General features: G+C 38.5%; 1 protein-coding gene across 2 annotated transcripts in view; it reads right to left on the bottom strand.

Moving 5' to 3' along the window:
• Window positions 1-24,350, bottom strand: part of LOC107074569 (uncharacterized) — a 212,560-nt gene that overhangs the window by 133,536 nt on the left and 54,674 nt on the right. The window contains exon 1 of one of the 2 annotated variants that reach the window (XM_089175198.1): window positions 20,596-21,596. The exons of the other annotated variant lie outside the window; for it this stretch is intronic. Within the exon in view, the coding sequence (XP_089031324.1) occupies window positions 20,596-20,601 (6 nt within the window). The 5' untranslated portion in view covers window positions 20,602-21,596. Of the gene's footprint in view, window positions 1-20,595; window positions 21,597-24,350 lie in introns of those variants that run through there. 2 annotated transcript variants of the gene reach the window in all.

The raw sequence follows: 24,350 nt of genomic DNA, 5'->3' as shown, positions 1-24,350 counted from the left end.
AAAGAAAAGAAAAGAATAAGACAAAAAGGAAAAAATAGAAAAGGAAAGAGAAAGAGGAAAAGAAAGAAGAGAAGGAAGTTCCAGTTTTGTAGAGCACTACACATCGAAGTCACGTAACGGCCGAATCGAAACGTGCTTCGATTCTCGACCGAACAACGAACGAACGAACGAATGAAAGAAAAGAAACGAAGGAAGACGACGAAAACGAGGAGGAACACATTGCGTTTGTGTCGGTGATGCACAAGAATGAAAGAAAGAAAGAAAAAGAGTTTCTATTCTACGATCGGCGTTGCGGAAGAACCTTAACAAAATCGTCCTCCCAGTTTTGAAGGTTGTGCCACCACGTTTCTTCCACGAAAATGAGATCGTGACTACATATCGCGGATACGAAACGGTTTTCACCATTCTTCGTATCTACTATGTGTCGTTGTTAGTATACGTATGCGCTATTCTACGTAGCAACCTTAACAACAACTACCTGTATAAGTATTGTATATATATATGTAGTGGGTTAGAGTATTCGTAGGAATAAAATTTTTCTTGGTGCCGGAGAGAAAACGCAGAAAATGGGGGGGGGGGGACTGTTGAAACGGGAATAAGAAACGGAACGGATGGATAGATGGTAGAGAAGAAGGAGGTTAGAGGAAGAACTAGGGGAAAATGCGAGAAGAAAAAAAAATAAAAAAAAAATAAATAAAAAGGAAAGAAACGATAAAGAACGTACGAATATACACCCGTACTACACTACTACTACGCGACGTATTTCGAAAAGTATTTGCGGTATATTCGCTCGTGTCACAGCCACGATGTTACCCACGGGACAACCTACGTTGCTCTTATACACGAAAAACATTTTTCCCGCGACGAGACGACGAAGGACGAAGGACGAAGAACGAGGGACGAGGAACGAGGAAAACGCGAATAAGCCTCGCCCTTTACCTTTTTTTTTGCTTCTACCTACTCGAAAAAAAATAAAATGTATAAAAAGAGAGATCGAATGGTTTACTCGTTTTTTTTTTACGTTCATATAGTATCGAAATCGTGTTAAACAAAATTTAAAAAAAAAAAAATAAAACATCTAAGTATTTCAACAAAAATTACAATTTATGTTAAACGAGAATCATCAGAGTTGATTGAATCGCTTAATAAATTATTGCAATTTTTCGTATCGTTTTATAGAATGGGGTGTCCGAGTATATTAATCAAAACGAAAAGAACAAACAAAACAAAAAACAAAAAAGAAGAGAATATTCGTGATCTATCGATATTTTTATCACCAAGTCCGATATCGATGGAAACAAAAAAAAAGTTTTATCTTCGTCGTATTGCGGACGATTTACAGCTTTCTGTCTCTCTCTCTCTCTCTCTCTCTCTCTCTCTCTCTCTCTCTCTCTCTCTCTGTATGTCTCTATCCTTTTTTTTGGGATGGCTTTTTTTCTCTGTTTTTTGTTGTTTTTTTTTTTCACGTTTCTTTCTATAGTTGTACGCACGAAAATAAAACAACAAAAAATTGGAAGGAAAGATTAATCTCGACGTATTTCGACCGTTATACGACGGGGATGATAACGCGAAAACGTTTACAATGTTATTACGATAATACCAACCAATATTACTCGTTCAGATTTTCCCGCGTATCACCCCACCTCGCGAAAATATCACTGAATCAAACGTATAAATTCTGTTTGATCGAGTACCGGACAAAATGCAGATCGTGAAAATAGTCTTGTCATTTATCGTAAATGATAAATGTATATATATGTATATACGATTTGTACGAACACGTATATCTATTCCATTTCTTTCTACCTCTGGTAAGTTCAAAATAACACGATCGGGTTGGTCAAACGTCGAATGATCGTTGATGTGCTTCGAAACGTGATAGGAATGCTACGAAATATTTGGGAGAATAAATACGCGCTGCAAAAGTACACCCCTGACGTATCACCGAAAAAAAAGAAAAAGAGAGGGGAAAAAAAGAATAGTCGAGTGCGAATGATAAATGAAAAAGAACGCATCTGTGTGGTACGTATGAGAGAGAGAGAGAAAGAGAACATAAAGTCCGTAACATTGCAACCAAAAAACAATAAAAAAAAAGAGAAAACAAAAAAAAAAGAAAGATAAACGAAAAGGGTTAGAAAAAAGGAAAGAAAAAACGAAGTAAAAGAGAGTAGAAAAAAAAAAGGGGAAAAAATAACAGGGATGATTTTTGTCGAGTGGAAAAATGTCGGGTCTCGGTTCTGGAGAGGGAGGGAGGGAGGGTGAAGTTCACGCGGCTGGAAGTTTCAGGTCGAGCGAAAAATCAACTCGTTCGTGTCGAACGCGAATCGTTCAAATTGGCTCATCGCGATTTTTACTTTTTCGAGTGCCTATTTTCCTCTTCTTTCTCTCTCTCTCTCTCTCTCTCTCTCTCTCATTCTCTCTTTCTCATCCCTCTTCTGCTTGCCACTAGCTCGCTGCTAGTTCTCTGTGGGTATGCAAACAATCAAGGTACGTGAGTACATAGAAGGTGTACGTATTACGAGATCGTTACTCAAAATTTATGGACGTCGAGAAGCTGTTTTGAGTAACACGAGATGATTGAAATTTTACACGATTGGATAATCACACGCGAATACAAAACATTACACTATAATCTATCCCTCTTTTACCCCCCTCCCTCATTGATTGATTCTTTCCTCGTCATTTCATTAATATCGTTATCTGAACGAACGTCGAAAATTGTTATCAACATTGCTATCGTATACGTTTTAAATAAACGATAATAGAGTTGATTTATAATTAGCGATAAAATGAGTGTAACAATTAGATACGCGATATTCTTACGTGTCTCTTTGAAGTATGTATTATTTGTTTTTATTATTATTCTCATGGTATCGGATAATTTTTTAAACCCACACTAACTTTTTTTTTTACTCGATTCGAGATAAATGTAAAAATAATATAAAAAATAAAGTAAAACCGTAAATACAATTAAATCGACAAGAAAAAAAAAAAGAAATACACACACACAAACGATATTCTCTAACGCAAGGTTTCATCTAATCGATGATATAGACTCTAACCGGTGAAACGGGGAAAAAGAAGACAACCAGAGAGAGAGTAGTATCTTCCGATTGAATTATCGCGTAATATTTACACGAAAGGCAAGGATTTCATCGTTTCGCCAAACACAGTTACTGATACAAACACTCGAAAGGATGAAAAGAGATTCTCTTTAATTGACTTTAAGTGTTCTCGGGGCATCGCACAGGCCGACTGCACTTCCCAAACACTGCGCCATTAAATCTATCTGCATTCAAGAGAACGAGAGTACGAGAAAAAGAAAGAAATAAAAAAAAAAAAGAAAAAGAGAGAATGAGAGAAAGAGAAATAGAAAGAGAGAGAAAGTACACCCTCGTCGTACTCTGTACCCGTTAAAACGTGCTCCGTACCCTATCTCTCGTCTTGCTTCCCTTTCTTGCTCATCCTCCTCTTCTTCCATCTCCCTTTTTCCTCTCTATTCCTCACTCATTCTCTTTCTCGTACTCTGGGATAGCATTGCTCTCTCTCCCAGCGGCGAACACTTTTTCCACTTTACTTCTCGTCTTCGCCGACGTTCAATATTTACTCGCGGATCGATAACGAGGTAGGAAGGAGGACGAAAGAGGAGAATGAAAGAGAGAAAGAGAAAAGAGAAAGAGAAAAGGGAGGAAGAAGAGGATCCAGTAAAGTAGACAATACTTTCCTCTGCCAGGCATATCGGACTCCGTAGATCGGTTTGCGAGGGAGAAGAAGAACCCGTAGGAAGAAAAAGAAAAAAAAAGAGATATGCCGACGGTGTGGGTGGCCCGCTGATAGGTTTGCACAATATTGATTCAATAACGGCTGAATTCTTTGCCGTTTTACCGGCGGTAGTGTGATGCCGGCGTGCTTGAAAACGAGAGTTAGTCGATTAGAAAGAGAAAGAAGAAAGATAGAAATAAAGAGGAAGATAGTTAGAGAAAGAAAAGGATAAAAATGGGAGAGAGGGGTTGACGGGTGGAGGGCGGAATTTACGGTACTCGAAAGTTAACGTTGAAGAAGACGATGGTGCAACGACGTAGATACGATGCTTGGTAAAGGCGCGCGCGTACTTTGCAAATAAGAGAAAGAAGTGGGCGTGGTATTTCGGCTTCATTTCATCCTTTATGTCGGTAAAGGTGCGGGTGGCCAAGAGGTACACGGAAGGAGGGAGAGAGATAGAGAGAAAGAGAGCCACCAGGCAGCCAGCCGTCCGTGGGTCTGGGCTGAATTACAGCCCCTTGCGAGATACCGCAGAATTCGCGTTCAAGATTAAACGGGCGTAAGTCGTTTTGCCCTGTAGCATTTAACAAGGTAACCCCTTGCGGTGCAAGCAACGTCCGACGTACTACCACCGAGTTTGCGGCCAGGATTGTCCATTTTTGTTTTATCACGATTATCGCCTGCGGTGAGAGAGCTGCCCAACCACCACCACCAACACTAACACTGCCCCTTCTTATCCATTTTCTCTTCTACTCTATATGAAATACTATTTTATATATTTCTGTCTACCTTTTTTCTTTTTACCCCCTTTTCCTAGATTCTTATCACCTTCCCTATGGTGCGATGAGAGAAAGAAAAAGAGAGAAATTCAAGCTACGTGACTTTCTCTCTCTCTCTTTCTTATCGTGCGTCGTCCTTTTAATCGACGTTCCAACTCGATATGTTTTTAGAACTAAAGTCAACTTTTCCATTAACATTCCTTTCCAATTGCTAACTTCCAAGTGTATACGCCACGTTAGATAGCAAGAAAAAAAAATTTTAGAAAAAGATATTGCGTCGATCGATACGCGGACACATTTGCAAAACGAATAAAACAAGTTATATGCTACTACTACTGCTACTACTATCGTTATTTTAATAATATAAGAAAACAAAAAAGAAATAAAATAGATAAATGTTAAACATTAACATTCCTTTTTAATTACTTTACATTTAATTTTACGTGTTAAATAGCGTAAAAATATCGTATCGGTTGAAATATGTTTTAGTACATATTTGCAAAAATTACAAATAGTTACTGCTACTATAATTACGTTAAAAAAAATAAAAGAAGAAAAGAGAGATAGATGTTTAGATAATTCGAACATCGAAGAGAGTAGAGAAAATCGTGCTGTTAAAATCATATATATTTATCGGGTTAGCGTTGAGGGTAATGCGAGTAAGAAGATCCGAAGCCGACTCTAATTTATATCATCTATCTTTCTCTTTCTCTTTATCGAGCTATCTTTCCCCTTCTCGCTAAAGTTTAACGCGCTTGTGCGAATTTAACGAGAGAAAGAAAGAGATAGAAAACGGTAGAGAGTAGTAGTAGAGAGTACGAGGGGTAAAGGAGAACAATGAGAGAGGGTGGCTATGCAGTTAATCTTCCCGGTCCACTAGACGGTAGGAGAATCCGGCAATTAGTTCGTATCCAGTGCATTGTCTTTCCGCCGTTTCTCTCTCATCCCGTTCTGTTCTCTAAAATACTTCATACAGGCTATTCCGCTCGAAAGCTCGTGACTTTTCGGCTAAGTCGGGTTAGAGGTGGGAAAACGTCTTAACGTTTAAACGCCTACTATACACCTTCCAACAGACTTTATTACTTCGTTTCTATACACTCTCTATAAAATATCGAACAATTCCCCATAACCCCCCAACCCAACCCCATCTGTCGTCTTTTTGTTCTTTTTTTTGTAATAAATGACGATCATCGGCTTACAAGCAAAGTATAATAAAACGATTGTAAAAAAAAAAATTATCAAAAGAGTGTATCAAGGAAAGGGGGAAAGAAGAAGAAGAAGAAGAAGAAGGTATTTTGTGAAAAGGATTTATAATAAGGGGGTTGTATAAAAACAAATGTCTGGACGAATAAAGACAACAGAATTGATCCAAAGAACACGAAGGAGAGAGTCCCGTAACGTTATCCTCAAATTGTAGGGATCTCTGAAATGGGGATAAGGACGAATAGAGAAAGAAAGAAAGAATGAAAGAAAGAGAGAGAGCAAGTAAAAGAGTGAGAAAAGAAGAAAGGGTGTGTACGGGTTGGTACGTACGATATAGCTCGTTTTATTTTCTACGCGTCGCATAAAATATTCAGAATGAACGATATCAGCGGGAGTCCTTGCATAAAATACCTCAATACTTGTGGTGACTGTGTGTGCACCAATGGTAAAACGGGAGAAAGGGGAGGCGGCGAGGTGGGGTGGGGTGGATCGAGCTTACGAACGTGCAAACACGACGACCACCGAACCTTCGATCCTCCCGTTTTTCCCTTTTTTCTATCCTTCTCTCCTTTTTTCTCTCTCTCTCTCTCTCTCTCTTCAACCCCGCGTCCGGGAAAGATGATAGCGGTGAGAATGGAATGCCATTAGCATTTCTCATTTCTACTTTTTTTTTCTTTTTTCTTTTGCGGTTTCTTATCTAAGAACACCGTCGGCGGTGGCCACGTTTTGCTCGTTGCCGACTGGGCTGCCATCACCAACTGCAGCGCAAAGGTTGTTGTGTTGTTACCAGCTAGCTGATATCGGTCGCGCGAATTTACCTTTTAAAATATATGAGCTTTGCGTGAAACGCAACTAACAGCAACAACAACAACAACAACAACAACAACACGACGGGTGTACTGGGTAGAAATTTAATTGGAAATATGATATCGTGACTTGGTGATGATGGCGATGGTGGTGGTAGCTAGCGACTTTCCTGCCACGAACTTTCAACGACGTTTTCTGTCCCTCCCTGTCGAAAGAAAAATAGGGAAAAAATATTTCGTTCGGGATATCAGTGTTAACACTAAGCGATAACACCAATGCGGCTGTTGCTGTTGATGTTACTTTTGGTACGTGACGATCGATGAATGTTTCGGTTTTATTTTTCCTAATGAAATTTCTTCGTAAAACTTGCCATACATATCTGTGTATAGATATATGTGTTTGTATGTATGTATGTGTGTAACTCCAATATATACGTGGAGAAATGAACAAAAACGGATTTTCTCGTCCATTAGGTTGACCAAAAGCGATAGTTACGAGAGTTATGTATAGTCGAGAGCTTTTATCGTATTAAATCAAATTTAAAATAACCGCGTGTTTACAATGCTCTTAAAAAGTGGCTCGACGGGAAAATCGTGGCTAAATGTTTACCCGTGCTGCGGGTAGGTAGATGGTAACATCGACCAATACGAGAACGCGGTAGCGCGTACACGGATCTACTAGGGAAACAAAAATATTCGATCAAAACCAGGCAATATTTTTGACAAACATTGAGAGAGAGAGAGAGAGAGAGAGAGAGAGAGAGAGAAAGAGAACGCTATAGGTGTATTTCGTGGCAAAAGATCATTCCTGATTTTTGGTAAACTCGACTCAAAAAAGATTTCAAAAAAAAAAAAAACTATTAATGCGGTTTCTGGTTGCGGACGAGTTAAATAAATTACTAGACAAATTTGTAGATGAAAATTTTTGTTGAACGATACCCAACTGAAAATCGTCTATGCTTAACCAAAAGTCACTAACTAAAATTTATGCTAATCTGAATGAAATTATAGCTTTCGTAAAACAAATTTTTAATGGGGGAAAAATCAGTATGTTTTTCTTTTATAAAATAAATTCTATTAAATAATTTTATAATTTTCTTATTAAAAAAAGGATGAAAATACAGTTAGTGCATTTTTAGCAGAACATAGATGCGACATGTAATAATAATAATACAAGTATTAGCCATTTCGAGTTAGATAAATACATGTATACCTATAATACTATAATAAGCTAACTCTCTCTCTCTATCAATTTGATATCTCCAACTCGTTGTCGTATTTAGTCACGACTATAGTAGTACGGGGGATCGTTTTTCGTTCGAAAATTTTGAACTCAGTCCAATACAGAAATAACAAACGTCGCGCCGTTTGTTCAACGTTAGATTACTAAAAGATGTTAGCTAGTTCTAGCTCTAGGTAGCTGGCTTGCTTACTTGCTAAGTTAAAGAAAGAGACGTGGTGTATGAGAATGACACGATTTTGATGAGCGTATTTTACGAGCATCGAAAACACGCGCTGATTTCAAAAGCGTACGACGACGTCGACGACAACGACGACCAAGACGATAAAAAAGAAAGACAAGGAGAGGACGAGGAGGAAGATGGAGATGAAAGAAGAGGACAACGAACGAGAAACATTCGCCTACTACTAAAATTTCGAAATAACTGAAACTCAGCATGGTTTAAAACGAGAACGGAAGTATTACACCGGGTAAATCGTGTTGAACAACACAACCATAAATTTTGAGGAAACCGATCGACATATATATATGCATACATAAATTCTTCGACAACGAACGAATAAACGACAGACAACGACAACGACCTTTTTGCAAATTTATTTACAGAACGAATAAAAACTAAAGAGAAAGATACGAAATAAGAAGAAATCCGCAAAACGATTAGAATTCAAGAATAAATTGTGAATTCGATTTTCTCGTATCGTTTAAAATGCTTCTTCGGTCGTAGGAAAGACCGAATCATCTCTTCATTTTAATTATTCATTACTACTCTCCCTTCTTTTTCTTTCTATTTCTTTTTCTTATTCTTCGTTTCTCTTTTACACAGTACTCACGTTCGTTCGTCATCTAGCTATCCAATAAAAACTCGTCTTCACTTTCCATTCCTCTCTTTTCCTTCTTTCCTTCCCTACCTTCCCTCTTACTCCTCAAACTCTTCTATCTCTCATTTCGCGACGCTCACTTTTCAACTTCATCTCGAAATCCATGCGGAGACCGCCGCACGGGCTCCTGAAAGTTATATCGGAGCGGAAAGACGAGTTCGCGGCTAAAAATTGAATAGTTAAAAATTCATTAAAAATTCGTCACGGTGGCTACACGTTGGTAAGAGAGAAAAAGAGAAAGAGAAAGACAGACAGACAGACAGAGAGAGAGAGAGAGAAGGTTAGGGAGGGAAGGGAAAACGAGAACATTGCGGAAATGTGCTTGGTTTTAAGAGTTCGCAGGATGAAAGGTAAAACAGAAAAAGATAGAGAGAGAGGAAGAGAGAGAAAGAGAGAGAGAGAGAGTTCTGTAAGCGCCACTAGAGTGACTTGCAAATAGAGCGGCACTGCAAATTATGCAGAAATTATGGGCGCGAACCGAACGGCTGCTGCTGCTGCTGTTGCCGTTTCGTCGCAGGTAATGTTGCCCAGCGTTATTCTGCGCTCTCGGTAATCAGCTCCATATTTTGGCTGAATTGACATAAAGTAAACAACATTTCGTTCGGAACTTTGGTCTTTCGAGGTAGGTAAGTACACATAGCTACTACTACTACTACTACTACTACTACTGTTACTAGTATTACAACTACCAGAGTAGCAATGCCTCAACCGGATTTTCATTCAACAAGAAAGTTTAAATATGCTCGATTTCGAAAAAGTTAAGGAGTTATTTTTTTTTTTTTAATGAAACAAACTTTATATATATATAAAATTAAAATAAAAGAAGACACAGGGAGATAAATAATTTCGTCGAGGTTGATTGTAGATAGGAGTAGTGAGTTAGGAGTGGCTACGCATTTGTATAGAAAGGAAGAGACATTTTGGGGTATGGCGGTTTCTTTCCCCAACGGTTTGGATCGTGCAGGTGACACGTGGCTTAGAGTAAACAAAAGGGAACTCGTAGCGATGATTCTTGCGAGGAAATTGCCAAGGTCCTTGTACAAGTATGCGTTAAAGAAAAGGAAGCTTGTCGGAAAAGTTTTCTTCTTCTTCTTCATCGTTGTTGTCGTTGTCGTAGTCGTCGTCGTCGTCGTCGTCGTCTTCGATGTGTTATGGCGACAAACAAAATATCGTGGCGTAACGGGACAGGGGATAACAGCAGCAACAGCAGGAGCAACGAAAGTAGTGGTGATGGTGGTGATCGTGGTGGTGGTGTGGTACACTACGAGTCTCCCAAACGAGAGAAGAAAACTCGAGCGAGTGGTTGAACGAACAATGACGGCAAGGTAGTATTGTTCTCCAAGTAATTGAATCCAGCCTACCATCCCTCCGGGCATTCGATGCTTGCTTGCCTGACTCTTCCCTTCCCTTCCCTTCCCTTCCCTTCCCTTCCATTCCTTTCCTTTTCTTTCTCATCAAACTTGCGTTTCTTCTACCTACCTACCTACCTTCCTTCCTTCCTTCCTTCCTTCCTTCCTTTTCTAATACTTTCTTACCCCCTTTCTTTTCTTACCCTGCCAACTACCTCATCCTCGTCCTAGTCTATATCTATATCGTCATCGTGTCCTTTCAGTACGCTTAAAGTCACTGCAATTCTACAAAATCTTCTTCTACCATCCTCGACCAGATTCGTCCGAAAGATCGTACCCAAGTATATATTCTTTTTCTCTCATTTTTCCTATTTTCATTCCCTTTCCCATTCGAGAAACATCGTCGTTGCGCACGAACGAGCAAACGGTTTCACTGTTCCGCTACAGATCATTTTACAATAATTTCTCCATTCTCTTTCTCGGTAGACTTTATTTCACCATTTTTCCTACTATTTCCTATCGATAAACTATACCACATAAATGAGTTAGTTTTTTGTTTGTTTGTTTGTTACGATATTCGATGACTACAATAAATCTGTCTTCTTTCAGAAAATAACTATAGAATTATTTAGATAAGATTGTTTCTCATGTATATCGTATTTCTTCGTTATAATACCAGTTAGATATGCGAAAAAACACGTGTTCATGAATATACACTGTCCATATAAAATAATAGTACGTAGGAAGAACGTTAAAGCTGGGACATTGGCGCCATCCAATGTCGTGTGTCGTAAACGGATATTGATATTGGTATCATATTTGTGGGCGGCAGACGTTCTCCGTTTTTGCCGTCACCCTTCTCTCTCTTTCTCTTTCTATTTTCCCATTGACCGAATGCACACAAGGGGTGTGGAAGCGAACGAAACGTTCCCAGCACTTTATTGCCGATCTGCGTGCGCAATAACTGTTACCAAGAATATTCAATTTCGATGTATACGCCAGGTGCCATACGTTAGAGTCAAAACGTGTGTTGCCATAACCAGAAAAGGGGTAATTAAACGGTGAAATCATAAAAATATACCTGAAACGAGTTAACGAAGAAATTACTAATAAAATATAGAAAGGAAAATAACAAGTCACTTTGTGTGAATACGTTTCTTGACACAAATTTACGCGATCAGGTTTTTTTTTGCCAATTACAATTTTGAAATGTAATTTTAGGAATATAAAAAACCCTCGTATTCCTCAATTCATAATATTGTTTCGCTATTACTCATTACAGGACGTATAATTTTACGCGCGTCATAGACAAAATTAAAACTATCGCCCCTCTCCCCACTATCAAAGCAATTTTTTCCAACGAGGAATGAGTGTATCATATTCTTCATCGGTATAAATAACAGTTAGTAATTATGTATGTAGTAGATAAAAAAAAGAAAAAAAAATAGAGAAAGAATAAACGTCGTGACGTCAGACAGTAGACACTCCTTTGTGTGCTCGCAATTAACAACCGTCATATAATAACATATACATATACATATATATATATATATATATATATATAAAATATATTATACATGCACTAACTATATAGAAGTATATCGAAGGTATAGGTAAGCGTACATCGAAAAGTTCTTGCATCCGATCGTGCCACGAACAAACGAACGAACGAACGAATGAACGAACCAACCAACCAACTCAACGGGCTGGATATACATCGAGGGGTTTTAACTAGCCACCAGCAGCCAGCCAGGCAGCCAGCCAAGCCAGCTAGCTAGTCAGTCGACCAACCAACCAACCAACCCACGATCCAGTCAGTCAGTCAGCCCATTGCTTACCAAGGGCGTGTATAATGCTGCGTATAGACGTTCTTTTGTTTGTTCGAAGAGAACGCAGTATGCAAAATAGGGATCATATGAAGAAGGGGTGGGGGGTAGGGTGTAGGTAGAGGAAAAGAGAGTAGACGAATGCAAGAGAGTGATCGAGAATGAATTAGAGAGAGAAAGAGAGAAGGAGAAAGAGAAAGAGGAATCGAGAGTTTGCATTCGCTCGACTATCGAATTTCACTACTGTCCGAGTACTAGCAGTAGCAGCAAGCAACAGCAGCACCAGCAGCTTCAACCTCCTCTCCGGACGCGTTCGAGTTTCACACAACGTCGAATCGGAAGAGAAAAGCGCGAGCGAGCGAGTAACCAACGCGTCTGGGCAAGCCGTGTTCCGAAGCCACACCAGAAACAATTCGAAACGCCGATGAGAGATGTCGATTAACGCGTGTGTTCGTTAAACTCACCACCTACCACTTCGGAAATGAATACTCCCTGCCCATTTTGCTATACCCGTAGTAAAGCTTTACATGCGTTATCGTAACGGCGTTACATACAATTCAGAATACCTAACGTTTCTATTTCATTCTCTCTTTTCTTATTCTATGACAGAAATAGACGGGTCATTTACATTCGACACGTATACATATATATATATATCTTCTTTGAACACTTGTATATGAATAACAAATAAATACCAAAGAAAAAAAGAGAATAATTAAATAGCTTTAATAATATTGTAATATCAATTATTATCGTATTAAAAATCATTTTGTAATAATACTCACTAATACGGCTGGCGATAAGTAGGTAATTATCGAAAACGGGAACAAGCAATTGAATCTGGTACATACCTGAAAAAGAAGAAAAAAGAAACGTTAATCGTATGCCAAGATTTAATCGGTTCTACTTTTGATGATAAAAGAAGGCACAGATAATTCTATCTGCGAAATGTTCAAGATAAAAAAACTCTCATCTCTCATTCATTCATTCATTCATTCATTCATTCATTCATTCACTCATTCATTTTTTCTTTATGTTCTCAATTAAATTTACCTTACGTCTAAAGGTTAATTAACGATGCGGAATAAAACATCCATTTAAAAAGGAAACGTCGATAGAGAAAGAGAAGGGGAGATAAAGAGAAAGAAAGAGAGAAAGCAAAAATACTGAACAACTGAAAATAAACGAATGATAAAAAGAATAGGAAATTCATTCTCGTTTTGTAAAATGTACGATGAAGAAATTGAACGTTATTATCAAGCTTTTCTACTCTTCGATAATAATTTGTTATGCTAATATGCTAAGGATTTTCTAACGGTACTCTCTCTCTCTCTCTCTTACTCTATATATATATTGAGATATAACTACTTAATGAGGGCACGTATTTAATAACGTCATATATCGGTTGAGATAAGCGGGATAAGGCACGTACCAAGATTTACCACGCTCAAACATCTCTTTCTCTCTCTCTCTCTCTCCTCTCTCTCTCTCTTCTATTTCCCTTGTATACATGATCATACATCAATGTAACCTACGATTTGCATCAACGTAATAAGATGCATTCGCGCAAATGCGATTTTAACGTTCAGGCATTAAAATCTCTACCATTACATGTAAGACTAATAACTAATCATTTTATCAGTAATACAGGATAGATGATGATAATAATCGGTAGTGATTATAGGTTGAAACCGATAATCGTAATAATAAATAAATTAATACGAAAATCATCGAAACAACGAATTGCGAATTATCAACTAATTTTCATTTCCACGATATCGAAGATATCCGAATGAACGAACGAACGAACGAACGACGCAATACGGTTAATTATTCATCGAAGTAATCATGAATTATTTATTGTGATGTTAAATGTCCGAATAATGCAACGTGATATCCAGGGAGGAGAATCAAACAATAAAAAAGGAAAAAAACAAAAAAAGAGAAAAAGCGGATCGATTATAATCTCATCAAATTTCAGCTAGTAGTCGCGTGCATTATGAACTTCTGTAAACAACACTTTGTAATAAAATGATCTTTATCATTTTATACTCGTATACATCGTAAGGGAAAGTGTCAATTTTTAATCGAATTATCTCGAGATCACTTACGATATTTTCTTTTTTGAAATATCTTATGATAAAGTTGACAAATCGATTGGAATAATCGAACTCTTATTCTTACTACTACATCGTAGTACCCTATTATCATCTGAACGACGCCATTTCGCACATATTTTACAACCTATAACACGTATTTCTTGTGTTTAGCGATGAAAATGGTATTATACGAGGTTGGATTATCGTTCAACGAGAAACCACGATTGCTAGGAGAGAAACAAACGACTTGCGAGATATACCCATCCTATCCTTTTGAAACATTCCACAAAGAGAGAGTGAGTGAGTGAGTGAGTGAGTGAATGAGTTAGTGGGTGTGAACGAAACTCGATGGACTCTACTTGGACGAGCTGGGACAATTTCGACACGACAAAGGACGATTACGCGAGAGTAAAATAACTGGTAAGAAAGTGCAAGATAGAACGAGAGAGATGATAGAGATGGTAAGGAAAGACAGGGCAACAATTAGGTTTAATGGTGATACATAACTAGGCGCGAGCAGAAGATCTAAGAGAAGTGGTGGAATGAAAAGGAGGAGGAGGATGAGAAGAGAAGAGAAGAGAGGAGAGGTGAGGAAGATACGTGAGGGAAGAAGAAGAAGAAGGGTACGTACTTAGTTATCAAAGGTTTGCAAGGGCAGCAGTATCCTCGAGCTTTGCCAAGTTTCCTGAAAGGTCTTAAAGGTGTTCTCTGGGCGCGCGGGCGGACTGTTGGGCGCTGCACGCGAATTTCTCAAGTTATGATTTAGTATCCGGTGTGTGCCAGAAGAGGAGAAAGGGCAAACGGTGGGACAGGGGAAAGGAGAGGAAAAGAGAGTAGAGAGAGTAGGAGGAAGGAAGGAAGGAAGGAAGGAAGGAAGGAAAGACGGACGCAAAGCCGTCGGTGTGCAGTGTGCTAACATGCTCGAAACAGAGAAAGATGGACGAACACGAGGAGGTTCAGGAGAAAGTAGGAGTAAGAGGGTGAATAGGGTAAGGAGGAGGAGGAGATGGGGAGGTAAAAGAGAGGGTGGCAAGAGGTCGAGGAGGAGTAACTTCCTAACAAGGCGGTTAGTTGCGGCTTAGCAACGCTATGAACGCGAAATATTGCGAGCCGGCGCGGCGCGCCACGCCACGCTTTTCCCACCCTCACCTCCACCCCCTTACCACTATTCTCACTCACTGGCTTTAACGTACAACCCCTTCCTCTTTCTATATATATATATATATATATATATATATATATATATATATATATATATATATATATATGATATATTTACAGTCTTTTATAAAAGCCTAATAATATCGGAACGATGTTTCTTCGAGTGATTTTTTTTTCTATTTTCGAAATAAGAGTAGACCCACCCAGACAGATCTGTTTTGGTCAATTATTTTCTACGATTAAATATAAAGTTAAATATCGTTTTACGTAACTGTTTAAAAGAGTAGGAGGCTAGAAGATGAGAAAAAAGAAAACATAATAGTAATAATAAAAATAATAATAATAATAATAATTATAGTCTAACGGTGTAGAACATACGAGCGGACATAGAGAAACGTGGAATTGGAATCTTTAATGGAACCCGGGGTGTTGCGCTGGTTCTCTCTCGTTTTCGTTGCAAACGGGCTGAATTAATCGCGGCTCTTATTTAGCTTCGCCCCGATGGAACTTTCCGCCATGGAACAAAGCCCTGGGCGTAGGTCCGTCCGTCCGTCCACTCGTGCGAAATCCAGAGAGCCGGATATAGTTTTTATTTATTTACACGAGGGTCGGGTACCCTTAGACTCCCGTGTAGGATCGCAATGCCGACTAGTTTATATTTTATTCATCCCCTATTGAATTCGAGCTCAATCTCACGAAAGTGTCTCCGCCGTGCTCGCTTCGTTCGTTCGTTCGTTTTCTCTCTCTTTCTCTTTCTCTCATGTCCTCTCCACCCCTTTTACTCCGTCTATTCTGACTTCTCTTCTCTCCCTCCCACTCTTTTCTTCTCTTTTTCTGTATCTCGAGCTACCTCCTCCCTCTCCTCCTAGTAGGTATTCCAATCTCACTATCCTGCTTTTCACTCTACTTTAACCCTCTTCTTCTGTCCAACGTTTCCTCTTCTACCTTTGCCATGTTCAATCCCTCTCACCATTGCCACCATCACCACCACCATACCGCCAACAATCGGGAGGACCTCGACCGAAGAATCTCTTCTCTTCTCTTCTTTCCTAAACCTCATACTACTCGTCCCTTATTTCGTTCTGTTATTTCTTTTTTATTTTATTATTATTATTTACCGATTCGATTTAACAACATATGTCATTGTCATCCCGAGCTAGCTAATTATCGTTCGTACTATCTTTTAGCATATTTTATTTTCAACATAAGATATGTAGATTATTATGAAAGGATCAAAAGTTAAATTGGCTATTTTTGTAGAAAAAGATATTATATATATTATTTTTTATTTTCTTTTTGTCTGACGTGAAAGTGAACGATATTTTGAGGTGAAACGATCGAGTTAAGAAAAAAAAGATAAAGAGAAAAAAATATTAGAAGAAAAGGAAACGTCGCGAAAAGGTCTCTTCTGACATTGAATAGGAAGAAGAAAAAGAAGAAGACGAAAACGAAGAATAAGGAAAAAGAGAGAAAGAAACCTTTTTATTTTCATGTTTGATCCTCCTTCGCGTAATATATCGGCGGTGCGACGACCGTTTAACCAGTTTTCTCTTTCTCTTTCTTTCCCTTTTTCGTGTTGCGGTACAACGGGGAACGAACGTCGCGAGAGTTTGATGCTAGACAACGACGAATTCTCTTTCCATCCTCTCACTCTCTTTCTCTCTCTCCTCCTATTTTCCGTTTCCGTGCTCTCAAGTGCTTCCCGCCTTGCAATTTCAGAAGTGTCGAGACAGCACTCGTACCCAGACGCTATTAAATATTGAGAAATGCTATCCCCGTTCGAATTCACCCTTCGTGAACGTACACACCACCAACACACGAAATAGTATCAGCAGTACCACCAGTAGTACCAGCAGCAGCAACAGCAACAGCAGCAGCAACAGCAACAGCAGCAGTAACAGCAATAGTGGCAGCAAGCAAGCAAGCAAGCAGCTTGATGCCTATCTTCTACACGAAGATAGATACTATCTACCTACGGGTTCTTATAAGCTTGTATATAGTTACGTTCGAGTAGGAGATCGAGTATATATTTGAGAAAATGTCAAATGTTCCTCGACTTACTCGCTTTTCAAACTTCCTCCGGAATTCCTTCGAGAAGAAGAATGGTGACGAGCGGAAAACTTTGCGGAGTCACTACTACGCCTATCTATCTATCTACCTATCTATCTATCTATCTATCTATCTATCTATCTATCTATGATGTACCCCTTCTTCCTATACGTATATCCCCGCCGTTCATAAGTTTTTATCAACAACCAAATTTTTATCTCTCTTTCCAGTTTCACACTAAATACATTTATTATTTTATTAAAGTAATATTTTCAAATAGAATAGAGTTATGATTATCTAAATGTATTTTAAAGAAAGAACAATTTATTTAAAAATAAAAAAATAAAATAAGAAGAAATATATTCCAGGTAAAGGTTGTTGCTCCGTTCGTTATCAGAATTTTCATTCTAGCTCTTAATGAGTCGCGACAAAGCGTTTACGCGCGTTTCAGAGCTAGGAGCGAAATTCATGGTGGATTTTCATGATCTACGGGGGAGAACGGAGCTTTGACGTTGTCGTCGTTGTCATCTCCGTTGTCGTCGTCGTCTGTACCAAGTTTTCTCTCTCTTTCTACTTTTCGAAAATCCTTCATTTACTCCTAACGAAGATATACGTGTGACGTAGAAACAATTCGTTAAAGAAAGTGGGTACGTACCACCGACAAAAGGATATAGAAAATATCATACACACACACACACACGCAGTCACACACCACCGCCGTATTTCTACGGATTTCCCTCTCATATTCTAATTCTCTTTCTTTGTCAAGCATTTTAAGTTGCTCGAATTTTGAATTAATAAAGAGAATGTACGGGTAGACAGTTATTCTCATACAGGTAAAACACGCGTGTATTTTAGCGCGTATTTGTCCGTCGGATCGTTTTACCAGCAAAAAGAGGAAAGATAGAGAGAGAGAGAGAGAGAGAGAGAGAGAGAGAGAGAGAGAAAGAAACAATGCTACGGAACATAGAAACGCCAAAAACACGTACGGACAACAGTGTACCTCGCAATTAGAGAACGAGAGGATACCCAACTGAAGTGTAGAAAGAGTATAACAAGAGTCTGTAAGAGATAAAGTTAGATAGATAGGTAGATAGATAGGTAGATAGATAGATAGATAGATAGAAGAAGAAGGAAGAAGAGGAGAAGAACGTTGAAAGGGTTGGTGGAAAGGGCCCTTCCTGGATGAATGGAGGTGGTGGTAGTCTGGATGAAGCGAATTCCAAAAGAGATGTGCTTTTAATTATACTAACGCCCGGTGTCCGATTAAATGAACGGAGGAGCAGCCAAACTCACGAAGCACAGTGCAAATTTAATTATAGGGATGAAGGTGGTGGAGAAAGGTAGGGGAGAGGGGGGGGGGGAGAAAAGACTAGGCTGAAGGATAAAGGGAAATAGAAGGAGAGCTAGGTAGAATGTTGAAACTGGAAGAGATGCAGGACAAGGATGAGAAGGAACAAGGTGCAGAAAGAGAAAAGGAGAGTGAGAGTGAGAGAGAGAGAGAGAGCAAGATGAAGGAAGATAGTTTGGGTGTACGCAAGAGAGTGGACGAGGTAGAAATCCAAGTATTTATATGACGGCAGTTTGTTTAGGCCGCTTATTAATGGGACAGAAGAGGGTCGTTGTAATTAAGGAAAGCCGGATTCCATCCAGTAGGTACCCACCATCGCGGTAGCACCCTCTTCTTCTCTATGTATCAACGCACCTTCTTACGTCTGCCTATTATCCTTCTCTTTCTCTCTTTATCACTTTAATCTGTATTCGTTAATTCCTTTATCATCCAAATAATTTCTTTAACGAGAGAATAAAAAACAATGTAAGCGTTGTTGTATCGATTTGTCGTGCATTGTAATGAAATAAAAAATACAAAACAAAATATATATCTCACACTTGATAGATTACAAAAAAAAAACAAAGTTGAGTTTAGCAAGAAAAACGTTCGTTCCACCTACGAATAGGGACTCTACTTTACTTGTTCATCGCTTAATTGAAAAGCCTGGTTATAACGAAGTACACGTGGTTCGTTTAGCCCTTCGATATTGAAACACGTCAGCAACTCCACCTCTCCCGCCCCATCCCTCTTCTTTCCCTTGATTCATCATCACGTACCGCAAGCCTCTGCGTGTTACTGACATGCGCAACGTACCGTTTCGCGTATGATTAAGGGCTTGCGGTAGTCCTATTTCAAGTATCGTGCGCTCTTTGGGCTTATTACTGACTCTCTCGTTAAGTGAAATTAATTCCATAAAGGAACGAGAGTGATGCTCGTTTGCGCGCTATGTCTTTTGTTAAACCAAGATTATTATAACACATATATGTACATATATATATATGAGTTTCCTACAGTGTTATCATCAAATAGTTCTACTAGAATATTTTCTTTTATCATATATTCTTATTTATATTTGAAAAAATATCAATAACCCGTTTATATAAATTGTATATAATATATTACATTATATATCCTTTATATTTTTCTTTAGATGAAAATGTTCTAGGATCCTTTTATTTCTAATTTCTTCTTTGTCTTTAGTTTCGTTACAAACGATTTCAACGATCATAGAATTACGCGATGATAAAAGGAAAGACAAGGGGTAAAAGAACAGAGGTTGTTACAACGACGAAAAGAAGGAGGAGGTGGAGGATGACGATAGACGATGATGAAAACTCATCGTCGTAGGAACGTTGAACGGCCCAGAGTCAGAGAGAGTTACGATCGAGATAAAAGAAAAGTCACTTTCTTCGAATTGGATTTCTCTTTTGTTACTTCGCTATGCGCTCCAACTCGCGTCATCTTATATATATATAGGTATATATATACAAGTTGTCGCCGCAGACGGGATTCTTTTGCAAGAAAAACAAAGGCTTATTCATGCCTTGCTAGGAGGCCCCTTCTTCTATATGCAACTCCTTCTCACTCACTCTCTTTCTCTCTCTTTCTTTCTCTCCGATCTTACTATAAGTGCCTCGCGATGGAATAAAACAAGACCGCGTTTCCCTTGGCCTCTCGACTCCTCTCCTAACTCTTTCTTTCTCACTTAGCCCTTCTATTTCAATTCTCTTCTCTTTCTTCTTCTACTTTCTTTTTCATTCTCCTTTATCCCATTTTTTCTTTTCCTGTTGTCGGTCACTTTCGAAAGAAATAGGAATTGAAAGAATTTGAAAAAAAGTCTATTCTTAAAAAATAAAAAAAATAAAATAACAAAAAAAAAAAAAAAGAAAAAAACACCCCCCTGGAATTTGCTTAATCGCTAACCGAATACATTTCTTTCAACGGCGTGCTTGTCAATTAAACGTGCTCGATTGGAATTGACGTTAAACGAGGAGAGAAGGACGTACACGAGGTAGCCAAGCTAACTCGTTCTCTCTCTCTCTCTCTCATACACACACTTTATCTATCTATCTATCTATCTTTCTATCTATCTATCTATCTCACTTACTCGCATTGCGCTGGGGCATACGAAGGATGGATTTACTCCGTCCAATTATGCGGCTCAAGTGGAAACGATGGTTCGGTTAACGTCACGTTTTGCTTCGGTCACGTGGGGACGAAATCGACGTCCTCCAACCTCCATAAACCACCACCACCTCCATCTCTTCCTCTTCCTCTTCCTCATCCAGGATAATAGCATACCGGTACCTCTCGAGGCTTTTACTCCGTTATCCGAACGTTTCGATCGATCTCACAGCTACCGCGCGCGACATACCGCCTTTCGATCTTTACCCACGTCGTGTCTCCTCCTTTCCCCCCACCCGCTTCTCTTTATCTCTCATGTGTGCTCTTTGACACCATCACGAGTACTACTAACACAACTATCTAAACGCGCGAACCTGCATCACCCTGACATCAGTTTTTACGTTGCAGTTTTCGTATGAGGTTTCTTCTTCTTCTACTACTACTGTTAGGATTCTAGCATGATTGTGAACGAGAAAGTGTAAATAAAAAGTGTAAAAAGTGATTGTATGTCTAAGCTATCTTATGTGAAATTTATTGTAAGGATGTTTAAGTAGCTCCAAACAGTTTGAGTTAGATGAGATAATTCGATACTTTGAAACACTAGGAAGGAGAGAGAGAGAGAGAGAGAGGATGAAGTGTTCTCGAATATCCTGGTTAAAATACAACTAAACCAAACAACAAAATCTGGGAATCTTTATCGTGAGAAAAGCACCATAAGGTTGCTTAGCTTGCTTAGCTTCACATTACAAACGCAATTGGCTAAAACTTCCATGATTAGTTTTCTTTTATTGATTTTGTTCTTTTTCCCTTAGCTTTGAAAATCCTACTAAATAAAATAAATTAAGATATCGTATCAATTTATAACAAGAGTAATTGAAACAAATATATGAAATCCATTTTAAGGAGATAAATTTATACGAGACATCTGATAGATGAAGATAGAACAACGAACAGACAACCCCATCAAAGGATACTCTTCCCACCTACCCCCATTTTCTTTCTCTTCTTACAACAGACGGGAGGGAGAGGGGGGATATCGGAAGGCCGTTCGTTACGCGCAATTAGCAAAGGGTTGATAATCATCCGATAACGATACCACTACCACTACTATTACCATCGCCGAGTTTGGTTCGTCGGATCGTATCGAACGAAAGATGTCGGATTAGTCGTGCCATTACGCGGCTTCGAGGAAAACGAGCGAGTTGCGAACGTGTGAATGCTTCTAGTTAAAGAGAGAGATAGAGATAGAGACTGAGAGAGATAGAGAAATGGTGAATCGAGTAGGCGGCGATTTAAAGCACCGGTTCGCTCGGACAGAATCTCTATGCACGGACGCGGCTTAAGGTAGTCACCGAAGCGTACATCCGTGGGCACAACCAGCCACTCCCGAACATACGCTTCGGGGTGTAACCGTAAATGTCTGCGGCCGAGAGAGCGTGGCCATGGTTCGCGTATACCTCTTTATACCTTTCGTGATTACCATACTATTCCTCTACCATACGTTTCTCTGTTTCTCTATCTCGTTTTCTATCTATCTTTCTCTCTCTCTCTTGCTATCACTATTTTATATATATATATATATACACTATCAACTAAAAGCTGATTTCATTTATTGTTAGTAAAAAAATCAAATAAACAGATTCATTTTCAAACGATCATATAAAGTATCAGACAAGTTGAATTATATCTTAAGATATTATTTTATCTTTGAAATGTTATTACACTGTTTAGTATATCGTGTTTGGTATGAATTTGTCTCGCTAGGATATCTTTGATAAATTTTGATAAGAAAAGAATCGTAAGATAATATTTAATTAGATATACTCGATAAAATTAATTAACAGAGAACTAACGAGCATATGTCAGGTTTGTTTTATGTTGCTCATACATTTTTTATTAACAGATAAATCTTAGCTTGAGTTGTTTAAAGGCATTCAATTTTTTCTTATAAATATCTTATTTATTTCGAATTTATATACGATTATAGTCAAACTTTTGTTTGATAGTGTACATACACAGGTATACTCAGGTATATATATATATATATATATATATATATAAATACATATGTATTTAGATATAGAGTACCTACTACAATCGACCTACTCGAAAACGTTGAGAACGCAAAAGCAAAATCGGCTGGTCCGGTCCGGCCGACCGGACCCGATAACTGCTGTTATACCTATATCCGTGTATATATTTGCCGATTATCAAACTGTTTCGATTCGAATCGGACATGCATATACAACGGTACACGGCTTAATGTATTTTCAACGCCGACTATACGACCAGAGAAAGCCACGAGAGAGAAAGAGAGAGAGAGAGAGAGAGAGAGACAGAGAACCGACGATGGGAAGGATCTTCCTGATTGGATGGCTCCGACGATCGGCAATACAGTTCGTTCCGTTTGTTCCGTTCGTACGTACGTACGGACGATCGATGAGCTTTTCCCCTCTTCCCCTGTCCCCCTACTACCCCTAACCCTATCCCTGCTGGTTCACTCTCTCTCTCTCTCTCTCCTTTTTTTATCCTGATTATTCTATGTAATCGGACGAGAAGTTACAACGATATCGATCGATCGGATTTATCGGATATTTTTCTTTCGGTTTTTTTTTTATTTTTTGTTTTTTTATTTCTGTTTTTTTTTTTGCACACAAAAGGGATTTGTCTGCGGTGGAATTTCTCTGTGTTTTTTTCCGACCCCTTTCCCATTTTTTTTCTCTTTTCTTATATAATACAAAGTACATAAAATAGTAGAGGAGATCTGGATAATATAAATTTCAATCAAACCAACCGATGGACTGGCCGGACGTTATTGTCATGCAAATTACGTTTCCATTGTTAAAAAGATTGTTCTTTTTTATAGAGAGAAAAAAAAGTAAAAATAAAAAAAAATAAAATGTAACGCAACAACGCAACTATTATATTACCTACTACCTACTACAAGTACAACCCAACCACTATAACGATAGCGAATTCAGGAAGGTTCTTTTTTCTTTTTTTTTTTTGTTCTAAGCTCAATGAGTCGGGCAAGGTCGAACGCAAAACAACGGCCATTTTATTGGGCGTTCCGCCCTGTTAAATCGTCCTCGGCCATCGACGTATAACCGAACGAACGACGACAGTAACGAGAATTGGCGGATAGCAAATACGGGTGCGTCGACGGAGTCCTATAATACACCGGGGGGGGAGGAAGAAATGAAGGGGGTGGGTGGTTTAGACGACAATTACCAGACAGCAAAGGTCTGACATTCGTACGAAAGATTCTTGTTTCTTTTTTTAAGTATTTCAAATGAAATGAAAACGAAAAAATATAATAATAATAATAATTACTGCCACGAAAATTAATAGCTTATTTATAATATAAATTTTATATCGTTTATAACAAATACGATTAAAATAAATTAAAAATCATCTTTGTGTATGTAGAAGTTGTCTCAAATGTTTCTATTATTTTATCATCGTAAAATATCGATGAAAACACGATACGTATTAAGCCGTATTATAATAGATACATTTAATGCACATATATATTATATAGAATGTATATATATATATATATATATATAGAAACGTAAGATTCTTTCTACGATTTCCTTCTTTATTTTTCCTCTGGTTGTATCATAAAATCTCTTAAGGCGATATTTTCAAAAGATAGTCGAGACTCTCGTGTAAGAGCTTTCAAAGATTCTTTACTAGTAAGAAGGAATACAAGGGTTGGTAGTGGGAGTAAAGGGA

Source organism: Polistes dominula, unplaced genomic scaffold (assembly GCF_049000335.1).
Source record: "Polistes dominula isolate Pdom_NZ unplaced genomic scaffold, Pdom_raw_medaka contig_82, whole genome shotgun sequence".
In the NCBI taxonomy this organism is placed as follows: Eukaryota; Metazoa; Arthropoda; class Insecta; order Hymenoptera; family Vespidae; genus Polistes; species Polistes dominula.
Note: the sequence above shows the minus strand (reverse complement) of the source record. Positions and strands in the feature narration are given on the sequence as shown.